Consider the following 25,131-nt stretch of genomic DNA (forward strand, 5'->3'; position numbering starts at 1 on the left):
TACCATCCCTACAGTGAAGCATGGTGGTGGCAGCATCATGCTGTGGGGATGTTTTTCAGCGGCAGGAACTGGGAGACTAGTCAGGATCGAGAGAAAGATGAATGCAGCAATGTACAGAGACATCCTTGATGAAAACCTGCTCCAGAGCGCTCTGGACCTCAGACTGGGGTGAAGGTTCATCTTCCAACAAGACAACGACCCTAAGCACACAGCCAAGATAACAAAGGAGTGGCTCCGGGACAACTCTGTGAATGTCCTTGAGTGGCCCAGCCAGAGCCCAGACTTGAACCCGATTGAACATCTCTGGAGAGATCTGAAAATGGCTGTGCACCGACGCTCCCCATCCAACCTGATGGAGCTTGAGAGGTCCTGCAAAGAAGAATGGGAGAAACTGCCCAAAAATAGGTGTGCCGAGCTTGTAGCATCATACTCAAAAAGACTTGAGGCTGTAATTGGTGCCAAAGGTGCTTCAACAAAGTATTGAGCAAAGGCTGTGAATACTTATGTACATGTGATTTGTTTCGTTTTTTATTTTTAATACATTTGCAAAGATTTCAAACAAACTTCTTTCACGTTGTCATTATGGGGTATTGTTTGTAGAATTGAGGAAAATAATGAATTTAATTCATTTTGGAATAAGGCTGTAACATAACAAAATGTGGAAAAAGTGAAGCGCTGTGAATACTTTCCAGATGCACTGTAGAAACAAATATACATTACAAAACAATGAACAATAGGAGAGAAGCAATGCATATTTCAAGCAGGTGAGACACGGGCGAGCAGGACGAGAGCCAACAGTCCCAAAGAGGCCGATAGAGAACATAATACATCAGACACATACATCTCGGTCCGGAGCAGCACAGATGACGATACATTCACAGAGCAGGGGATGGATTGCACACAGCCCATTTAACTGTACCAAATTCTTATGAATGAGCTGTCTTTATTTATATCGACATTGCTTGACAGAAAATGAAATATATAAGAGGCCGCAGATGGTGCATCAACCGGAGAAGAACCTCAGAATTAAATTACACTTGAACCAGCCCATTAGCGCTTTATGTGCGTGATTTCACCAACCCACTTGTGCATAGACTTAGCGCATACTTGCATGAAAATATAAAAACTTTATGGCCATGCCCACTGACTTTGTGCATATGACGGACCTCTTCCATGTAAATCTGAAATTTGTTGTAAGCAAGTGTGCTACAAGCAATGTGCAGCAATACATTTTGTCGGTTGCTTAGCTCCACCCACTGTGAAATCTCATTGGTCCAAAATCCCGCTCCACATAGCTGTTTTGATTGGCTGTGATTGCGTCATCTGTTTTATGATGGAATCTGGAGTTACATTGTGATTTGTCATGAGGACACTCAGAACACAAGTCCTAAAAAATGTGCATACCACTGCAAGTCCATTTGGATAAAAGCATCTGCCAAATGAATAAATCTAAATGTAAGTGTAGACTTCAAAGGACGTCCAGTGGGAAATCCCCATTGTTACTGGTGCTTACTCCAGGACCAAATTTAATCTAACAACATCCTGAAAGCAAACTGTCTCTTAATCATTTTGCAGTATAAAGTTTTATTATAGGATCAACATTAAGAATAAATAAAATAGTTGTGGGTAGTTTTGACTCACCGTGTTATAAACAGAGTATGCCGTGAGCACATGAAACAGATCCTGCTGTCTGCAACACAGCACACACAAAACAATCATGAACAAGTCCTCCATTCTGCATTTCTATTATATATGTCAAGGACCATTTAGATTTAGCACATTTCTCCCTGTGCTCTGCCCTTCTCCTTTTTGCCTTTTCCTGATTTTCTGTCTCCTGGATGTATAAGGCCACACTGTGAGAATAATTTCACTCTTTCACATCTCCACAGGTAAATGTCACATCAGTCAATATGAGCGCTTTAGTCCTGTCACAATTCAATACTCTAATAACTAGAAGAGAGTGGAGGGGTGTGGGCATCTCTTTCTCTCTCTCTCTCTCTCTCTCTCTCTTGCTCTCACTCCATTGCTTTCTCAACTTTTTCAATTCACATGTCGGTACAGTGCAGCAGTTTTATGGCCGTAATAAATGAAAGCGTCACTGAAGATGAGTAAAAAAAAAATATATATATATTTTACACTCAAGGGCCTTGTTACAAAGAGACAGATTAAAGTCCTACACTAAAAGAGCTCTGTAAAAGATTCACATGGAGAGTCACCATCAATAGTGTAATACAGTCAAAAGGCCTGTTCAAACCATGTCTGATTTGACTAAATACCAAGTATAAAAAAAAAAAGAGAGAGAGTAGTACTGCACAACTAAAAAATGAAGGCTCATTTATTTATCTTACCAATGTTTCAGCAATCAGCCTTTTTCAAGGTATTTTATACCTTGAAAAAGGTGGATTGACTGGTATACTCTGGTATTTTTTATTTATTTTTTCATAACTTGCAGCTCTGAATCTGAGGTGTGTGTTTACATACACCAAATATAAAATATATACAACATTTCTTTGCACAATTCACATCAAGTACAAAGCCAAATCTTTTGGGGGTGCATGATATATCGGTGGCCGATATATTATTGGCCAGTATCTGGAAGAATCTAAATATAATTATTGCGCAGGTAGAGTGATTAATTAGACATTAGCTCCAGATTAAAGGGTTAAAAAAGTACAATTATCGGTTATTGGTATTGGCCACAATGACCTGTGAATTATAAGTTATCAGTATCTGCCATAATGAGCTGTGAATTTTTGGTTACGGTTTTGGCCCAGAAATTACATATTTATGCACCCCTAAAGTTATCGTAATTCTTAACAAATGTTTGGATAACTGAAGCAATTGTCCACATGTGAACAATAAAAAAAATAAAAAAAAATAAATAAAAATAAATTTGACCCCACAGTTTGTAAAAAAAAAAAAAATTGCGAACTACTTTTTTTCCCCACTATTCACGTCAAGTACAATGGCACATTTTCTAGGGGTGCACGATATATCGGCGATGGATATATTATTGGCTGATAACTGGGAAAACCAAAATATTATTATTATCCTACCAATAGTGTGTTTAATTAGCTAGCAGGTCCAGTTGAAGAGTTAAAACACCAAAAGTTAAATTAATGGTTATCGGTATTTGCCGCAATGAGTTGTGAATTATTGGTTATCGTATGGGCCCATAAATTTATAACCTAACCCTATCGGTGCAGCCCCAAAATTTGAATAATTCTCTGACATTTTTTTTTGGATAACTGAATTAATTGTCCACATGCAAACAATAAACAAAACAAAAAATTAATAAAAAATAATTCATTTATTATTTTGACTCGTCCCTCAGTTTGTAAACACAAACAAAACACTGACATAATTCCTGTGGATGGAGTTTGCTCCAAACAGTACTCTGTGGGTATTAACATCACATCCCTTTCTGGTATGCTTGTGTGTATCATGTGAAAGTTACTGGGTTTACAGACTTCACATGGTCATGACGAGTTGAAAGATTGGATATAACTATGCGCAGACAAGGTTGGAAGTAATCAAACTTGTCTCGTGTTAACTTATATACTCTTTACATTTAAATGAAAGTTCCCAGTGCAATACCTTGCCCCATAGACTTCCAGTGTTTTACTGTAAATAACATTTATGTTTGTATTAATAAACTGAGGGATAAATCAAAATTATTTTCTGTGTACAAGCTTACATAGGCTGTGTACATCCTACCAATAGTGTATTGTATTGAACCCAGAACATTCTTTAAAGAACAATGTCATTAAATACTGCTAAACAGTCCTATTATTTTACCTGCAGCAATGAGATCTTCTTCCTTGAGTTATGTTGAAATGATAAATGGTGTCAATGCAAAACAAAAGATCTAACTCATTTGTACGAAGTTCAATTTGCAACAGTGGGGTAAAACACAAAACAGAGCAGTGATGCATATCTGACGTGGTAATAAAATGTAATACACTCACTTGACATCATAGCGGTGCATGAACATGATGTGATCTCTGTATGTACGATTCACATCCAGATCAATCTGACGAATATCAGGAGACAAACCCTTCGCTCTGACCTTCAGTTTCTAGAGAGAGAGAAAGAGAGAAAGATTTCACACTCCATATTCACCACGGTATATGTTTATTAAAGCTGATGTGTAACTTTTACGACGTTAAAATAACTTTTTCGATGTTAAAATACTGTCTCCTATCCCAGCTTAATATGCAGAGACAACTATAAGCAAATCATTTGTAGGTTGATTTCCCCCAAAAGTGTAAACACTGTGCCTCTGTGGCTATTTAAACATTGGTCTGTTTATCTGAGCAACCCGTCCAGCCGTAAAGAGCAACACTGGTTCAGTCAATTCATTTAAATCAATCGAATACTTACTAAGTGATTAAGTTTAAAGGGATAGTTCACCCAAAAATGTATCATGATATCCTCATGATATCCCTGGTGTGTATGACTTTCTTTCTTCACCGGAATACATTTGAAGAAATATAGAAAAATATCTTAGCTCAGTAGGTCCTTAAAATGCAAGTGAATGAAGCTCCACAGACAATCAGCATAAACATCATTTATATGACTCCAGCGTTTAAATTAATGTCTTTAAATGTGACACGATCACTTTTGGAGCTAAAAAAGATAAATATTTAAGTACTTTTTAAAACTCTAAATCAGCCAGAAGAGCAGCGCTGTTTACAAGTGAGGAGGAGGAACACTGTACAGAAGCTTTGTTGGTTTTGGTTTAGATCTGTATTGATCCGTTTCTTTACTCATAATGATGCATTTGTGTGCTTATCCTGGATGTCTCAACCGAGAGGAGAACGTGAGATTACTTCAGTATCATGGCAACGTGAATACATCACACGAGAGACCGCTTGGACTCCACCCTCTCGTGAAGCTTACCGGATGCGTTTAATTATATTTAAAAAGTAGTTAAATAATGATATTTTTTCACACCAAAAGTGATCGTATCGCTTTAGAAGACATTAATTTAACCGCCGGAGTCATATCGATGATGTTTATGCTGACTGTCTGTGATTTTTGAAGGTTCAAAAGAGAAATCTCCTTTCACTTGCATTTTAAGGACCTACTGAGCTAAGTATTTTTCTAATTTAATTTGTAAGTTCTGGTAAAGAAAGTAAGTAATACACATCTGGAATATTATGAGGGTGAGTAAATAATGAGAGAATTTTCATTTTTGGGTGAACTATCCCTTTAAAGTATCCATTTCAAGTAATTTTTTTTCCCCCAAACAATTCCAAAAAATCTTATTCTAAAAATAAATAAAATAATACAATTCTTATTCTTTCCTCACTAAGACGGGCACAGACAAAGAGTCAAAAATGAATAAAATCCCAGATGCAGTTTATTGTTCAACCAAAATCCCAATAATAACTAGAAAAAACTTAACAAGGGCATAACAAGGGACCTTTAAGTAAAAAACAAGGCTGATATACACCTGGGACTCTTTATTTTGCAATAACAAAATAATGGAGGAAAAAAAAAAGACCTATTGCCAACTATAGGCATCGTTTTTTGCCGATAACAATAGTTTCAAGAAGCGACTATCGGCACCGATTAATCGGTAACACCGATACATTGGTCTACCTCTAATTTTTATATATATACACTGAACAAAATTATAAACACAACACTTTTATTTTTGCCCCCATTTTTCATGAGCTGAACTCAAAGATCTAAGACTTTTTCTATGTAAACAAAAGGCCTATTTCTCTCAAATATTGTTCACAAATCTGTCTAAATCTGTGTTAGTGAGCACTTCTCCTTTGCCGAGATACTCCATCCACCTCACAGGTGTGGCATATCAAGATGCTGATTAGACAGCATGATTATTGCACAGGTGTGCCTTAGGCTGGCCACAATAAAAGGCCACTCTAAAATGTGCAGTTTTACTGTATTGGGGGGGTCAGTGGGGGTCTGAAAACCAGTCAGTATCTGGTGTGACCACCATTTGCCTCACGCAGTGCAACACATCTCCTTCACATAGAGTTGATCAGGTTGTTGATTGTGGCGTGTGGAATGTTGCTCCACTCCTCTTCAATGGCTGTGCGAAGTTGCTGGATATTGGCAGGAACTGGAACACGCTGTCGTATACGCCGATCCAGAGCATCCCAAACATGCTCAATGGGTGACATGTCTGGTGAGTATGCTGGCCATGCAAGAACTGGGAAGTTTTCAGCTTCCAGGAATTGTGTACAGATCCTTGCAACAAGGGGCCGTGCATTATCATGCTGCAACATGAGGTGATGGTCGTGGATGAATGGCACAACAATGGGCCTCAGGATCTCGTCATGGTATCTCTGTGCATTCAAAATGCCATCAATAAAATGCACCTGTGTTCGTTGTCCATAACATACGCCTGCCCATACCATAACCCCACTGCCACTCGATCCACAACGTTGACATCAGCAAACCGCTCACCCACACGACGCCATACACGCTGTCTGTCATCTGCCCTGTACAGTGAAAACCGGGATTCATCCGTGAAGAGAACACCTCTCCAAAGTGCCAGACGCCATCGAATGTGAGCATTTGCCCACTCAAGTCGGCTACGACGACGAACTGCAGTCAGGTCGGGACCCCGATGAGGACGACGAGCATGCAGATGAGCTTCCCTGAGACGGTTTCTGACAGTTTGTGCAGAAATTCTTTGGTTATGCAAACCGATTGTTGCAGCAGCTGTCTGGGTGGCTGGTCTCAGACGATCTTGGAGGTGAAGATGCTGGATGTGGAGGTCCTGGGCTGGTGTGGTTACACGTGGTCTGGGGTTGTGAGGCCGGTTGGATGTACTGACAAATTCTCTGAAACGCCTTTGGAGACGGCTTATGGTAGAGAAATGAACATTCAATTCACGGGCAACAGCTCTGGTGGACATTCCTGCAGTCAGCATGTCAATTGCATGCTCCCTCAAAACTTGCGACATCTGTGGCATTGTGCTGTGTGATAAAACTGCACATTTTAGAGTGGCCTTTTATTGTGGCCAGCCTAAGGCACACCTGTGCAATAATCATGCTGTCTAATCAGCATCTTGATATGCCACACCTGTGAGGTGGATGGAGTATCTCGGCAAAGGAGAAGTGCTCACTAACACAGATTTATGAACAATATTTGAGAGAAATAGGCCTTTTGTGTAGATAGAAAAAGTCTTAGATCTTTGAGTTCAGCTCATAAAAAATGGGGGCAAAAACTAAAATTGTTGCGTTTATAATTTTGTTCAGTGTATATATAGATAGACAGATAGATAGAAATGACAAACTTCAACTTTAATAATGTCTGAAAGTCTTTTATTTTATTCTATCTTATTTTATTTACATTGTATATTGTTGTAATTATTTTTTTATGGTCCCATTTTACTTTAGGCTTCTTTAACTATTGTGCACCTACATTACAAAATGAAGCATTTGATACAATGTACTTATAGTGTAAACACACTTCAGTTAGAATATGGACTGCAAGTTGTGTTTTCTGTCCAGTCAGACTGATGTGTTGTCCGTTTGCAGTGATATTTCACTATGCGGTGTGTGTGTCAAACCACATAAGTGGTACATTCAAAACCTCAGGTACTGACTATTTCAGAAAGTCATACTTAAGCATAGAATTTGTGCTTGCCTCTCTTAAACACACTTCTGTCAAATCAAAACTACTGCAGCTCTAAAGAAAGTCTTGAATAAGCTGGAGCAACTAAGTGTGTGTGTGTTTACCTCATAGAAATCCTCCTTCTCCTCCTTAATTTTGGGGATGTCGAGAAGCAGACACCAAACCTGACCTCTGAGCTGCAGTGGAATTCCCTTATAGATCCTTCTTACCAGCTACACACAGACAAAAAAATCGAACGTAAGTGTGTTTTTTTGTTCAAATCTATTAATCGGTCTGATATCAGTAAGTTGCAGAAGTCTTTTTTTTTTTTTTTTTCAATTGAGAGGAAGTTAAGAGTTCACACATACAGTATGCTTTTTATCTTTGTTATCAATATAGACTGAGACGAGGAGGAGGGCGTGCCCGGGCCATGAGGGTGCACGCCTGGCTCTGAGTTGCCCCAATCAGCGGGAGAGAGAGATAAGGAGCAGCCGGGGATGCCAGAGGGAGAGAGAGGCACACAGCAGTGTTTGTGTGTGCACGTTTATGTTTTGGTTATGATGAAAAGTGTTTTTATGTTGTGTTTTGTTGAATTATAAGTCTTTTGGTTGGATTTCACCGTCTCCCGCGTCCTCCTTTGTTGAAGAGCTACGAACCTTGTTACATTGGTGCCGAAACCCGGGAAGGAGGAAGGATACGCTGTCATCGATTCCTCGCCGCTGCCTGGAGGCAGAGGAGCCCGCTGCCATCTGCCAGGTGGCAGTGTAGCTGGCTGAGGACCATGTGACGCCATGTTCGAGGTCAGCGAACCAGTGTATTTTTATTTTTCCTCTCTCTCTCTCTCTCTCTCTCTCCCCCCTCTCTCTCTCAGGCTCTCCCGCTCTATTTCTCTCTCCCTCCCCACATCCTACTCAAGTTCCCAGGAGGCGGGGAAGACCAGCCGGCAGTGGGTGTTGGGGGTATGTGACGAGGAGGAGGGCGTGGCCAGGCCATGAGGGTGCACGCCTGGCGCTGAGTTGCCCCAATCAGCGGGAGAGAGAGATAAGGAGCAGCCCAGGACACCAGAGGGAGAGAGAGAGAGGCACGCAGCAGTGTTTGTGTGTGCGTTTATGTTTTGGTTATGCTGAAAACGCACAACTTTTATGTTGTGTTTTGTTGAATTAAAAGTCTTTTAAATAAAGTCTTGGTTGGATTTCGCCATTCTCCCGCTTCCTCCTTTGTTGAAGAGCTACGAACCTTGTTACATAGACATAACAGCTGTAGGAGTGAGTGTGTCTCACAGGTAATTGTGCAGTCAGTGAAGATTAAACTCCCATCAGAGGGCAGATTAAGAGCACAAAAGCAAAATGCTGAACCCACAAAAGCTAATGGCCGGTGTGAATCGTCTCTCAACTACAATAAAACTCACCCCACTGAAACAGAGAAAGAGAGTGATGTACGACTGTGGAGTTGGGAGAGGTGAACGAGAGGAATGAACACTCTTCCGTTTTCTCTTTACATCTGTCCACATTACTGCAGCTAAGTGATTCCCTGAACATATTTTTCCCCCTCAGGGCCCATCTGAGTCTGTGTATGTGTGAATTGATGACGATAATGATAACGATGTTATTAATAATCTTTGGGAGAGCTCTTGGGGTGATTATTAACTGACGGCAGTACATATCCCAAAACCACACAGCGAACGAGTGGGTGTGTGATTCTGTGTCTAATCTCTCCTAACACAGTGAAACAAGACAATTAAGAATGTTTGCTTGTTTGAACGAAACAAGACATTACAAATCGGCAGGTGTCTGAGTGTTTGTTTGTGTGTGATTGTTGATGCAATATTGGTTTTGTAATTGCAGATATGTGGGAAGTCAATGACTCCATCTGTGAGACAAAAAACAAACACTTTAAACAAGATATCTGAGAATTGAATGTGTGTGTGTGTTTGTGAGCTGTGTACGGAAAAATCTGAACTCAACACACATGCGCTGAACAATACTATATTATAAAGCTATAGCGCAGCTATATAGATGACCATTCGCTATAGTAGCATTAGTCACCTTAAAGGAATATTCCGGGTTCAACACAACTTAGGCTGAATCTAGAGCATTTGTGGCGTAATATTGATTACCACAAAAACATATTTCGACTCGTCCCTCCTTTCTTTAAATATAGCTAAAATCAAGGTTACAATGAGACACTTACAGTGGAAGTGAATGGGGCCAATTTTTGGAGGGTTTAAAGGCAGAAATGTGAAGCTTATAATTTTATAAAAGCACTTACATTAATTCTTCTGTTAAAACTCATGTATTATTTGAGCTGTAAAAGTTGTTTAAATAGTCATTTTTGGCTTTTTTTTCCATTACGCCCATTTCACATCACAAGCGTGAGCGAGGTGTGAACAGAGTGTATTTTTTTCGGTGTCCATAATAATAGATTAGAGCATTCACTTTGGAAACGTCAGCAGCGTGTCAGAGTGTCGCGTGAGCTGCAGTGCAGCAGGGGTTTTGGCTCAGAGTCTATTTTTGCAGCGCTGCTCAAGCTCAATTAAAGTGACAGCACACTGTTGATGGACAAAATGAATGTGATTTGACACCAAAAGTGCATAATGCACAGAATAAGCATGTATTAGTAGTCTAGTGTGCTTTTATATGAATTAGAGCAGGTCAGAACAAATAAAATAAAAAAAATAAAAAATATTTCCATGAGATTTACCTATTTAAAATGTTTGAATTATAGAGTTTAAGCAGAAGTACGGTTTATCATTTAAAGCTATAGTAAATATAAAACATAGACAGGGTCTATAGGCTACAGCATTACCCAATCACAGCCGAGTTTGCTTTCACTTGTAAACACTTGCACGACCCTGATGTCGGTAAATTCAAAACTTACCTCATTCTTGCACAGTAATGGACGAACAAGACTGACTGTGGAGGTGGAGAAGAACAAAGTGCTTTATGACCCTCAAAATACTTTTTATAAAGATTCATCCTCAAAGGAAAAAGCCTGGGATGCAGTTGCTTTCGCTGTTTGTGCAAATGGTAAGTGCGATCTTTTTGGTTTGAGGAAAGTTATTAGCACTTAAAAGTTTTTGCTGGTGTTTAAACAAAAACATATTGCCATTCAATGGCTGAATTTAACTATGTACAACTACTGACCCACTCCTGATAACCATTTTAGAAATTATGGTCTTTATTCAAATAAATACTCACCATAGTTACATAGAAATCTCTTTATTTTTCTGTATAGAGCCGCTGCTGTTACTCTGTAAAAATGCTTCCAGTGTGAATGTCCTCGCGAGTCTGCAGCTGTAGTAACGATGTCGTTAAGCTGACACTTTGCTCATGTCTTGCTCAAACTTGCGATGTGAAATGGGCGTTACATCGTCATGGCAATGAAGTTGTAAAACTGGCCATAACTTAACGCAGAAAAGGTTAGTACGCGTTTTTTTATCACACTAAAATCATGTTAACATGCATATTGTTTGTCTTGTGACTATACTTTTGAAAAAGTGAGTATTTAAATGTTCAAAAATTGGCCCCCGTTTGCTTCCATTGTATGTGCCTCATTGGAACCCAGATTTGAGCTTTTTGTAAAGAAAAGGAGGGAGGAGTCAAAATAAATTTTTATGGTAATCAACATTATGCCACAAACGCTGTCGATTGAACTTGTACTGAACCCGGAATATTCTCTTAAAGGCCTGTTTAAAACAGGTTTGATGCAACTAAACGGCATGGAAGAATAAAATATTTCTTTATTTTTTTTCCGAGTCCGATGCCATATTTTCAACAGGAAGTTGATAGAGACAGGTAGTTTTGTTTTAAAATCTTAACATCCTTTAAACAAGATACACTTACTTGAAAGTCAAGATATTTAGTCTTGTTTTTAGAGAAATCTAATACAATCTTGTGAGGTTTATGCTTAAGACATGAAAAACTGTTTGCCAATTGGGTAAATAGAAAAATATTTTTCTCCCCTTTAAGTTTATTTTTCGGGTTCGTGTATGCTACATTTATTAGCTTTTTGTTTCTAAATAAAATATTTTAAAAAAATGCTTTGAATGTTTCTCTGAATTAAAAATTATATATATATATATATATATATATATATATATATATATATATATATATATATATATATATTTTTTTTTTTTTTTTTTTGCGTATATCTTTTTAAAAAAGGAAAAAGTTATAAAGCATGATTTGTATTTTGTAGGGCTGTTGATTTAACTGATTTGAAATCTGGATATTAAACAAACACTATATGGACTTCTACAGCCACTTTTGGTTTTCGAATCAATGCTTTACAATAATATATCTGAACTATATTTGTTATATAAGATATATTTATATATATAATTATGTAAATTATTATGTCAAATTATTTTATTTGGAGGCATTTCTTAATAAATATTAATATTTTATATTTTATATTATTAATCTGCAAAATTTTAATTGATCGACAGCCCTAATATTTTGGCATGCAATGTGCACAGACCTTTTTCTTACACCATTAGTAAATAGTTTTTACTTGTTTCAAGCATAAACCTCACATTTTGTAAAAGTAAGCAAATGTTACTCATTTTAAAGATGTTAAAATATTTCTACTAAAAAATGACAAAAATACTGATTTGAAATTATTATTTTGCGATGGTATGGGTGTGCTTTCATGTTCCAAAATAGTCAAGTACAAATTGGATGATTGCAACCTTGAGAGGTACACAATTTACTCAGTATATATATATATATATATATATATATATATATATATATATATATACACACACTGGGGCAAAGGTTTGGATTAATGTACAGATTTAGCTCTTATGGAAAGAAACTGGTACATTTATTCACCAAAGTGGCTTTCAACTGATCACAATGTATAGTCAGGACATTAATAACGTGAAAAATGACTTAGAATTTGAATATAATTTTTACTTAAACTACTTTACATTTTACTTAAACTACTTCAAAGAGTTCTCATCAAAAAAATCCTCCACGTGCAGCAATGACAGCTTTGCAGATCCTTGGCATTTTAGCTGTCAGTTTGTCCAGATACTCAGGTGACATTTCACCCCACACTTCCTGTAGCTCTTGCCATAGATGTGGCTGTCTTGTTGGGCACTTCTCACGCACCTTACAGTCTAGCTGATCCCACAAAATATCAATGGTGTTAAGATCATAACACTCTTTTCCAATTATCTGTTGTCCAATGTCTGTGTTTCTTTGCCCACTCTAACGCCGGCGCATCCTGCTGGATTTTTTACTCATAACAGCGGAAACAACTTAAAATACTCCGTCATTTTTGGGCATACAGGTAAGTGTAAGACATCATTAGAGACTATAAAGGGTCTACTTTTATTTGTGTACACTCACAATAACAACAAAACCTTGTGCTTTTGTAAAATAAAGAAAATAAACAGGGTGCGCTTTCAGCCATCTCTGTCTCCACGAGCATCTTTCTGAAACACGTCACAAAAATGAACTGAAACTCCGCGAAAACTTATCAGACAAACATGAAACATATGTCTAAAGAAAGCTTAAAATGTCTACTTTTAAATAAAACAATTCAAATTTAAAACAAATATTCTCCTGCAATGTAATCTGTATGAAACAAAGAGATGTACAGTTTCTCCTGGCTCAGCTAATTATCGCTAATGTGATTCCCCCCCACCAGCAGAGCGCGCTATTCATTCGGTAATGTTCTGAGACGATCAATGCAATGGTAAACGCTCCCAACAATGCCTTAAAAAACATCAAGTTTCATCATCAGATTCATTCACTTTCCTATGCGTTTGGAAGATGGCACGCTACACAGGTGAGGAAGAGTTCACATTTTCCTCAGAAGAAGAGCGGGACTCCGATGAACGTTTGCATTTTGAAGAGCGACTTGATCCAGCCGAGGATACAATTTCAATTAGTTGACGTGCTATTTTATATAAACGTACATATTTTACTAATTGGACTATTTCCAGACTTGCCAGCTACTATTCAAAGTATTGAAATTTGAAATATGTCCTAATAGGCAAGTTTTAGTTACATTTAAATGTTTCGGCTGAAGCAGGTATTTAAATTGTATGCTGTATGATATAAATATGATATGTAATATGATATAAAAATAATATGAATATTTAGATTATATTTTAACTAGTTTTTATGCTGCCTCATTATCATCAACGAAGCTTGTGCTTGCAAATATCTGTTCGGGTGTAAATGTGTAAAATGTGCTGTAAATATGCCCATATTAGAAAATCAGCATATTAAAATGATTTCTGAAGGATCATGTGACACTGAAGACTGCAGTAATAATGCTGAAAATTCAGCTTTAATCACAGGCATAAATTGCATTTTACAATATATTCAAATAGAAAAGTTATTTTAAATTGTAAAAATATTTCACAATATCACTGTTTTTGCTGTATACTGGATCAAATAAATGCAGCCTTGGTGAGCAGAAGAGACTTCTTTAAAAACATTAAAAAATCTTAACGATCTAAACCTTTTAAATGGTAGTGTAGGTCTAAAGTTTTAAGTAAAGTCTTTATGTAAAGAAAATGTATAGTCAGATTATTTCTTTTAACTTAAACTTGATTTTGTGAATAAGCTACAAAAAATACATTCAATCATTAAGTCTCCTCACATTCATTCTCTCTCAGGGGAGGGGTCTTTGTCTCCTCAGGTGTGAATCATATCAATATTCATGATCATCCACGCCTCCTCACATATGGCCTTTCCAACACTAAAAGTGTCTTACAAAAGTTAAATTACTATATTGTTTTGTATGAATGAGTGATCAGGTTGGTTTTCATATCATTTTGTAGCAAAAACTCTAGGCTACAAGATCCAGTTCTCAAAAGTCTTGTGAACAAATGTTTAGTATGTGTTATATGGCCTTATTTCAGTGACTTTTTTTTCTTCAAAAACCACGCATAAACGTTATTTTCTCAAAAATACAAACATGTACATATATGTTGCTCACATATTATTGTAGCCCAGTTTGTGCTGAATACATTGTTATCAGACTTTAGCCATTAATATGTTTTTAAGCAACTGAAAAAAACAGAAATGTCAAGGCATGTCAAAACTTCTCCAGGGCCCAAAACACCCTCAGAGGGTTAATGATGCCCAAAACACAGGACAGAGACAGCCAGAGGACTACATTGGTCATTTTCACACACAAGATGAAATACAGAGAATCTTTCTGAAAGTAATTGAGAGATTTAAAGTTCATTTATATAGAACACACCCACCTTGTCACTGTTCTTGTATTTCTCCCAGCTTTTCAGCATTTTCAGCCATTTTGTCGTTCTCTCAACTTCCAGATGCTTTTGCTAAGCACATGAATTACAAACAGAATATATTCAATAAAAAAAGAGCAAAACTTCACAGCAATGTTTAATCTGTGCCTTTAAATAAACACTAAGTGTACTTAAATGGCTTTTAAAAACCTTATTAAAATATTTGTGGTCACCCAGATACAAACACCAGAGACATTTCAAATATCTTCTCTCGTTGTCCTTCAACTGGAGCAGATAATGACCTTTTAAGCTGCAATTTTAATCAGTTTCTACAGTTTAGCACTCATTGTCACTTTAAAACTTAACACTAAGTGCTGTTGGCCATGATTAAAGATGTGATGACAAAATCTACATCTCAATTTGACATTTGGATTGGACAGCCCAAAAAGGGCACTTAAGGAACAAAAGTCACACTTAAAAATGTCTGAATATCATTGCAGTGCAAAATACAGTATCAAACCAAGTTGCTTTTTCTCAGAACTACCTTCTGTGTCTTAGCAGAGTAACGACAGGTGGAGTTCAACACATTAACTATGAACATGTTCCACAAATATTTTACAACCAGAAAGTCTTTTTGAGATAGGTTTTTCTTGAAAAGTCTGCTTTTGTGCTTTCTTTAAGAGAAATGGCACTTTGATATTTTGTTGTGTGTGTACATACAGTTGTGCTCAAAAGTTTGCATACCCTGGCAGAAATTGTGAAATTTTGGCATTGATTTTGAAAATATGACAGATCATGCAAAAAAAAAAGTGCATTGCATTTGCTCTGGAAACAGACGGTGTGGTTGTTTCAAGGAGCACAATATGACAATACTTGAACAAAAATGAGCTGCATGGACGAGTTGCCAGAAAGAAGCCTTTACTGTGCCAGTGCCACAAAAAAGCCCGGTTACAATATGCCCGACAACACCTTGAAACGCCTCACAGCTTCAGGCACACTGTAATTTGGAGTGACAAGACCAAAATAGAGCTTTATGGTCACAACCATAAGCGCCATGTTTGGAGAGGGGTCAACAAGTATTGTGCTCCTTGAAACAACCACACCGTCTTTTTCCAGATCAGCCTGTATTTCTCCTGAGGTTTATCTTTGTATCCCGAACAATTCTTCTGGCAGTTGTGGCTGAAATCTAGAGATCCCTGAATTTTCCACTTCTTTATAAGTGATTGAACAGTACTGACTGGCATTTTCAAGGCTTTGAATATCTTTTTATATACTTTTCCATCTTTATAAAGTTCCATTACCTTGTTACGCAGGTCTTTTGACAGTTCTTTTCTGCTCCCCATGGCTCAGTATCTAGCCTGCTCAGTGCATCCACGTGAGAGCTAACAAACTCATTGACTATTTATACACAGACACTAATTGCAATTTAAAAAGCCACAGGTGTGGGAAATTAACCTTTAATTGCCATTTATACCTGTGTGTGTCACCTTGTGTGTCTGTAACAAGGCCAAACATTCAAGGGTATGTAAACTTTTGATCAGGGGCATTTGGGTGATTTCTGTTATCATTATGATTTAAAAATGAGCCAAACAACTATGTGATGATAATTCAAAATCAATGCCAAAATTTCACAATTTCTGCCAGGGTATGCAAACGTTTGAGCACAACTGTATGTCATGGTTTTCATGGTTATAGAGATGATATGTTTGTCTGGATCACAATAGTGGATTAATGCTGTTCAGTCTCGGCAGAATGTGTCATATCATGGTGGTCGGCTGCGTCCTTTGATGTATAGCCCTCAGAATCGGAAGATCGGAATTGCGCATGCACATTGCATGTAGCCGCTGTTGCCTGATCTGCACAATTCCTTTAGTGAATGGGGTGCTAAACCAGTGCAGAGAGTGTGTGCTAATAAAGGGCACATTTACAGAGAGCAATTCATTCTTAGCAATTTCCCCCCCACAGTATTTCAAAATCTATATAAAGTAAAAATTCTAAAACTGATTCACAACTGACTTTGTTAAAAATCTTTTAAAAAGTGTCAGCTGAATAAAACAATTTCCTTAAAGAATTACAAGACAAGCATGAGAGATTATAAAAGACAAACAAACTAGTTGTTTTGTTGACAGCAATGATATGTCCTTGCACAATTTTTTTCCAGATAAAACACAATGGACCTGTATTCACGTCAGAGTTTTTACAGTTTAACACAGTCCTAGTGCCACAAACACAGGACTAGTCTCACCTTCTCCTCCACTACGTCGTATTGTGGAAGCTCATTCTCACTGAAAAAGAGACAATAAATATCCAGGGTTACAAGTAGGAATACAAATGAGTGTACACACACACATTCACATTTGCATAATCTAAATAAGTCATTATAATTACTGTAGACTAACCAAAACCCTAAAAGAAAACATTTAGCATTTTTACAACTGGAAAAAAAAATTAAAAATAAATAAATTATATGTATTATATATATATATATATATATATATATATATATATATATATATATATATATATATATATATATATATATATATATATATATATATATATATATATATATATATATATTAGTATAAATAGTGCTTCCAATTAAGTGCTTCCCTAGACAATCACATAGGGAGATTTAGCAAGCTTCTAGCGATGATTTTGTCCCTACAGTAAACCGACACACATTCAAAAGTTGAGTTTGAAATGTTCATAATGTCAACAAAGTGTTTTCCTTTGGCTACAATGGACAATGTGTTTTAAAATGTGTTTTAAATATGTTTAGATGTCTTTTTAGCCACTAATGTCTGGCCACTTTTCAGATAACTTCATGGCTGCACAAGGAGAGAGACAAAACATAACCGTAAGTCAAAAACTGGTTATGTTGCTGACATCAAATCTAAATTCCTGCAAACCGTTCGCATGTACTGCTGAAAAAGGGAATTGCTTTGTTTCACAGGAAGTACACTCGCTACATAAATAAACAGCAGTATTGGTAACGATGCCCTTGTGACCCCCACCCCTAAACTGTTCAAAGTGCGAGATCTCAGTCAGCTACACAAACAGGAAATGACTGTTTCCATGGCTGCCATTTCAGATCTGATCTGGGATATGAGGTAACCTAGGAGAGCATACATAAATAGCTGAATTTAAAACCTTGTTACTAATGGGTGCTAGATTCGCCTGACATGTCTTCAATTGAGAATGTGTGGTGATTTATGAAGCACAAAATACGGCAACGAAGGCCCCGTACAATTGCGCAACTGAAGACCTGCATAATGGATGAATGGGGGAAATTCCACTTGCCCAAATGCTTAATAAGTGTTATTAGATGAAACTGTGATGTTACACAGTGGTAAACTCTTGACTGTCCCAACTTTTTCAGATTTGGGTTGTAGTTCAGTCTTATTGAAAATGTACTATTGATAACAGCTTGGATGTTCCTTTTCCCTCTTTGACCCAGAGAACACAGCGGCTGTTTTTTGTTTGTTTTTTTTTCTTCCTTTTGTAAAAACTTTTTTAAATGTGGATTTGTCAGACCACAAAACATGATTCCACTATTCTACATTCCATCTCAGATGAGACCGAGCTCAGAGAAGTTGGCGGTACTTCTGGACAGTGTTTATGTATGGCTTCTCCTTTAAGTAGTAAAGCCTTAACTTGCATCTGTGTATGCAGCGGCGAATGGTGTTGACTGACAAAGGTTTTCCGAAGTATTCTCTAGCCCATGTCATGATATCCATGTGGAGGCGAGGGCGTGGTCGAGCATTGTTACAATCCATTACAGATGAATGACGGTTTTTAAGACAGTGACCATTACACTTGTAATCAGATCAGCATGTGGTTTGGCATTGTCCTGTTGGAAAACCACTTCTGAATGTGCATGTTCTCAGATCCCTCAGACGTCACTGTCTTAAAAACTGTCATTCATCTGTAATGGATATCATGACATGGGCTAGGGAATTCTTCGGGAAAACTTTGTCAGTCAACACCATTCGCCGCTGCACCCCATGCAAGTTAAGGCTTTACTATGCAAAGGAGAAGACATACATCAACACTGTTCAGAAGCGCCGCCGTCTTCAGAAAAGTAGAATCGTGTTTTGTGGTCTGACACATTTAAATTAGTTTTTGGAAAAAATAAACAGCCATCGTGTTCTCCAGGCCAAAGAGAAAAAAGGAAGCACCCAAGCTGTTATCAGCATCAGGTCCAAAAGCCAGTGTCTGTCACGGTATGAGGGTGTGTCAGAGCCCATGGAATGGGTAACTTATACATTTGCGAGGGCACCATTATTAACACAGATGTACAAATTTTGGAGCAATATATACTGCCATCCAGATGCCATCTGTTTCAGGGGCGTCCCTGCATTTTCCAGCAGGACAACGCCAAACCACCTACTGCCCAGATTACAAGTGCATGGCTGTGAAAGGAGAGAGTGTGGGTGCTAGATTGGCCTGCCTGCAGTCCTGACCTTTCTGCAATTGAGAATGTATGGCGCATTATGAAGCGCACAATCCAGCAATGAAGGCCCCCTACAATTGCGCAACTGGAGAGCTGCATAATGGATGAATGGGCAAAAATTCTGCATGTTAAACCTAACAAACTTGTGTCTCCAGTGCCCAAACGTTTCTCTATCATCTATCCTTGTCTACTTTTCTATCTTTCCTTTTTGATCTTGCATCTTTTTCTTTCACTCTCTCTTTAAAACTATAATTATAGGTTCCTGATCTGCCAGCCACATGTGGTACCCTATAAATATCTCATTCTACAGTGCTGTTTAAGGGGCCTGGGTGAGCCACAAACCTCCCTGCCAGGACGAGAAAAGAGAAAACAGAATAGGGCAAGAGGAGCAGACAGACATCAAGATAAGAGCTGTAAAGTGGACTGGTCAGATTCTTTGAGTTCTCTGCTGGGTTTTTACAGTATTTGAAGTCTCTTACTGCAGGAAGCCGAAGCGGTCCACCACTTTATACAGATCATAATTGGCCTCCTCCCACGGCTCCTCCTTGGCACTTTCTTTACCCTGAAAGCACAATGAGTACACAACAGTGAATGTGGATCAGAGTCCAGACCAAGGGTTGCGTTAACCAAAAGTTCTCCGTCATTTACTGATTTTTTTGAAAGACTGATGGAAAATTTCAAATGCTGTCTGTCAATTTGACAAATAAAAAATAAGAAAACTTTTTCACCTAGTAAATCAGTTTTTACTTCACTATCTCTCTCACACACACTCCCACTGCATGTGTGTGTGTGTGCCCTGTTTATTGACTGGTATTAAGATGCGTATTAACAGGCATCATCATCATTAACACCTGGTAGTATGCGCCTCTTTTGACCAATTGTGTTCAGATTTCGAGGAGAGGTCTGAATAATTGACTGCATATCAGTCATTACATTAGTGTGTTACTGCAATGATCAGTGTGTCACTTTAAGCGGCACATCGTTTCTTGTATTTAATCTAAGTGCAAACATTAGCCAACGTTTAGAGCAGAATAGTCAGTTATTTTAGAGGAGTACCTGCATTAGAGCTTCTGAGATGCGTGTGCTTCTCATCTGTGACTTTATTGTTATAGGCTATCAAGCACATTGAAGAAGTTCCGTGAACCTGTGCATTTTCCGATCGGATGGTTATTTAATTTAAATTAAATAAGTTATTGTTTTACCACAGTGGTTGATTGACAGGTAACTATTTTCACCCAAGAATTCCCTGATTTCACCAGACTTGCGCTTGGGGAGTCAAAAATATAATTAAGCCTATCCACTGTCATGTATATACCATTATAATGGATGCTACAGCCCTGAATGTAGTACTTATAATATTAAAACAATATGACGGATAAAAATAGACCATGACGGAAATTTTTACAACTCAGTCCATCAAAGTGATGAATAAATATTTTTTCTAGGGCAACCTCTGGTCCAGACACAGTTTTAATGTGTATATGGGTGTGTGTGGAGTTGAAGGCTTGAGTTCACAAACCACAAGGCTTTAATGAACTGTGAACTTTATATATATTTAAGGCAGGTAATGGAAGTGTGGGCAGCGTGTGGACAGAGTTTCAGCTGCTTGGCTTAAACAGCACATATAGAGAGAGACACCTGGGGCAGAGACAGGTTGGCCTTGCATGCGTTTATGAAAGGAGAGAAACATATGGGCAGAATGCTCACCATACGGATATGCATCAGCCTATTCCAGTGAATAACAACTGAATTTCCACAGAAATGCCACACACATTTCTCTGTGGCTTGCAAGACATACAGAGAAAAAATGAGAGAGGAAACAGCATCCTTTGGAATAGCGTGAGTTATACAATGACTTTTGGGGGATCAACTAACGGTAAGTATTTTCTGTCTTATGTAACAAAAAAATGCCTTTTGGAGCCCCTTGTACAGTTAACGATATATTAGAGACTATTTAAACAATATTTAATTGACACAGACTGATTATGATATGTAAATAAATAATAAAGTGATTAATGACTTGGGAGTTGTAATGAATGAATTGGTGGGAGTGTTTGCGCTATCTGTGGGCATATGAGTGGAAACTGTGGGTGTATTGTATATTAATGAAGTTGGGCATATCATAATTTGCTATTTTTCTGAGAAATAGGTCACTGCAATAAGAAGTCTGAGAAACATGTCTAATCTTGGCGCAAAATCTAATCTCAGTTCTTTTATTTGCAGTTTGGGGATTCCACCAGCCAATAATATTCAAGAGCTATCGATCTCTTTTAATATAATTCATGATTTGTGTGACAGTAGATCAGTGTGATTAATTATAATATATACTTACATTATAATATAACACAGCATACATCCCTTTAGCTTCAGTGTCATATAAATATGCCTGGGATGTAACAAGGACGTAGTTAAAGCACAAAAGAACCTAAGACACAAATGGTCCATATTTATTTTCTTCTAATGCATTGAATACAGCACATTTACACTACCAAATTCTTATGAATAGGCTGTCTTCATTTATATCGATGTGGCTTGACAGGGAATAGAATACGTAGACGCAGGTGGTGCAATGAACAGAATTAAATTGCAATTGGACAAAACCATTCACGCTTTGCACGCGCTATTTCACCAACGCACTAACGCTTAAAACTTAATGCATGCTTGCAAGAAAATACCCCCCCCCAAAAAAACTTCATTGCCACACTAACTTCATTTACACGTATGACGTATCGCAGAGCAACGTGCTTAAGACGTAACCGCCTTAAAATAGGACCCATAATCTGTTAGCCAATCGGCTCGCATTCCCTATGGCCCAAGCTGATATGTTTTTTTTTTTTTTTTTTTTTACATGTAATCAGTTAGCCAACATCTTGAATACTCTCTCTTTGTCTAACATTTAAATTGCCTGAATTGTTTGCAGGTAAGACTGTATACCTTAAGCACGTAAGTTTTCTCTCTGAAACCCACCTCCTCCCCAGCACCAGATCTAGGTGAAAAATGTACTTTGACTAACAGAAACCATAAACCAGCACCTATGGCTACTGAAACGTAGTTTGAAAATGCTGTTGAAATGATAATAATATAAAATGGAATTGAAATAATTAATGATTAAATAACAATAGTAATTAACAAAAATAATTAAAACTACAGCTGGGTAAAAATATTGTTGTTGATTTTAAATGAGCTTTTCATTTGAACGATCCCAATATTGATTTATAAATTGATGCACGTGGGGAGCGAAAGTTAGCCCATCTGGTCCGATCCAACAGAAGAGTTACTGCAGCACAAACTGCTGAAAAACTTAACACTGACCATGATAGAAAGGTGTCAGAACACACAGTACATCACAGCTTGTGTATGGGGCTGCGTAGTTGCAGACCGGTCAGAGTGCCCATGCTGACCCCTGTCCACCGCCAAAAGCACCTAAAATGGGCACGTGAGTGTCAGAACTGGACCATGGAGCAATGGAAGAGGGTGGCCTGGTCTAATGAATCATGTTTTCTTTTAGATCATGTGGACAGCCGGGTGCGTGTGCGCCATTTAGCTGGGGAGGAGATGGCAGCAGGATGCACTATGGGAAGAAGGCAGGCTGACGGAGGCAAGGTGATGCTCTGGGCAATGTTCTGCTGGGAAACCTTGGGTCCTGGCATTCATGTGGATGTTACTTTGACATGTACCACCTACCTAAAGATTGTTGCAGACCACGTACACCCCTTCATGTTAACTGTATCCCTGATGGCATTGGCCTCTTTCAGCAAGATAATGTGCCCTGCCACACTGCAAAAATTGTTCAGGAATGATTTGAGGAACATGACAAAGTGTTCAAGGTGTTGACTTGGCCTCCATCTGATTGAGCATCTATGGGATGTGTGTATATATATATATATTTAAGCAATATCACACGAGCAAGAGTGCGATATGGCCCTACATCAGCACTGCTGTGCGGCCGAATCACAGCAGTGCTGATTTAGGGCCATATAGCACGATTGCGAGTGTGATATTGCTTATATACAACAAAAAAATTCAATGAACAAGTAAATGTAAAGTATTTTTTTAAAAACTGAGTATGGTCATAAAAAACGCATTCGTACATGGAGCTACTTTCTTACGCCACGGATCAGAATCTGCCATTGCTGGTTCAAAACTGCTGGTGAAAAGCTGGTTCCGTGACTCTCAAAAACATCACTTTAGAACAACTAGTACTAGTAGGAGAAACAAGGATGTGTGTAAGAGAGAGAGATTTTTTTTTTTTTTTTATGTTCATAATGTCTTGTTAAATGCTTATTTTATTTTATATTGTATAGTGTATATTGTTACTATAGTTTTTATTTTATTTTATTCAATACCTGGCACTTTATTTAATTCTATTTTTATTGTTATTTGTTACTGTTTTATTATAATTATTTGTCTTGTCATTATCTGTTTTGTGTATTAATGCTTTGGCAATATTGTATGTAAACACAATCATGCTAATAAAGTACTTTAAATTGAAACTGAAATTGAGAGAAAGAAAGAGAGAGAGAGAGAGAGAGAGAGAGAGAGAGATGGAGCTTGTACGATCACCTGTTGATGATGCTGTAGTCTGTTAGTCAGCTTTCTGAGGATAATGTCATTTTGGTGAAATTCATCCTATTTTCTCAGTGGAAAATAGCCATCCAAGAGGGGGTATTCCTCCCTATTCCGTGGTACCTGGTGCGCAAGAGTCTTTCACTATAGAAACCGCAATCTCCACCGCCACAGTATTTTCTCTCCAATGTGGAAACTCCGGTAAGAGGTAAGCGCCTTGAGTTTGTGTAATTAATCAGTCTGTTGTGTCTATCAGCTGTGATGAGCCGTAATGCTGAAGTTGTTAGTTTAAAGCCGTTTAAAACCTAGCTTTAGTAGTGTCGTAGTAATACGAGCGATCATGGAGTGCAGATGAATGAAAACACTGACTGATGCTGACTCACTTCACGTCACCAACTAGCTCATATTACACACAAAAATGGTCTTTTGCCTCCACCTGCTGGCTAAAATATGTAATGTCACAATATTAAATGTAGAGAGAGATAGCTCTTCACACATCTGCACTGCTCTTACACTTTAGTTTAGAACGGCACGAACACAAGCGGAGTGATACACACAGTGATGCCATGTCCATGTGAGACCATCAGTACTCATGGAACGTCTCTCATCCAATCAGATTCGAGGTCCGGAACTAACTGTTGTATGTATGTGTATACACTACCGGTCAAAAGTTTTGAAACACTTGACCGAAATGTTTCTCATGATCTTAAAAATCTTTTGATCTGAAGGCGTATGCTTAAATGTTTGAAATTAGTTTTGTAGACAAAAATATAATTGTGCCACCATATTAATTTATTTAATTATAAAACTAAAATGCAATAAAAAAAAATAAAAAAAAGTTTTTGAAATTGATGACTTGGACCAAACAATAAAGAAAAGCAGCCAATAAGTGCCAGATGGGAACTCCTTCAATACTGTTTAAAAAGCATCCCAGGGTGATACATCAAGAAGCTGGTTGAGAAAATGTCAAGAGTACATGTCTGCAAATTCTAGGCAAAGGGTGACTACTTTGAAGATGCTAAAATATAACACAGTTTTGATTTATTTTGGATTTTGTTTAGTCACAACATAATTCCCATAGTTCCATTTATGTTATTCCAGAGTTTTGATGACTTTACTATTATTCTGAAATGTGAAAAAAAAAAAAAAGAGTGTTTCAAAACTTTTGACGGCAGTGTATATATATATATATAGTTTTATACAGTATATTATATATTTATTAAAAAAAAAATTATTCACAATGTACCAAGTTAGAAGGTTCCCTGCATATTTTAACGTGAGATAATGTATG

At 37.7% G+C, this 25,131-nt stretch overlaps 1 protein-coding gene across 4 annotated transcripts in view; it reads right to left on the reverse strand.

Moving 5' to 3' along the window:
* Window positions 1–25,131, reverse strand: part of LOC127436812 (USP6 N-terminal-like protein) — a 102,789-nt gene that overhangs the window by 14,582 nt on the left and 63,076 nt on the right. For all 4 annotated transcript variants that reach the window (XM_051691213.1, XM_051691210.1, XM_051691211.1 and 1 more), the window contains 6 exons: window positions 19,754–19,836; window positions 17,064–17,103; window positions 14,831–14,911; window positions 7,722–7,829; window positions 3,969–4,078; window positions 1,642–1,690 (listed from right to left, as the gene is read on the reverse strand). In XM_051691213.1, the coding sequence (XP_051547173.1) occupies window positions 1,642–1,690; window positions 3,969–4,078; window positions 7,722–7,829; window positions 14,831–14,911; window positions 17,064–17,103; window positions 19,754–19,836 (471 nt within the window). The remainder of the gene's footprint in view (window positions 1–1,641; window positions 1,691–3,968; window positions 4,079–7,721; window positions 7,830–14,830; window positions 14,912–17,063; window positions 17,104–19,753; window positions 19,837–25,131) is intronic.

This window comes from Myxocyprinus asiaticus, chromosome 47, assembly GCF_019703515.2.
Source record: "Myxocyprinus asiaticus isolate MX2 ecotype Aquarium Trade chromosome 47, UBuf_Myxa_2, whole genome shotgun sequence".
In the NCBI taxonomy this organism is placed as follows: Eukaryota; Metazoa; Chordata; class Actinopteri; order Cypriniformes; family Catostomidae; genus Myxocyprinus; species Myxocyprinus asiaticus.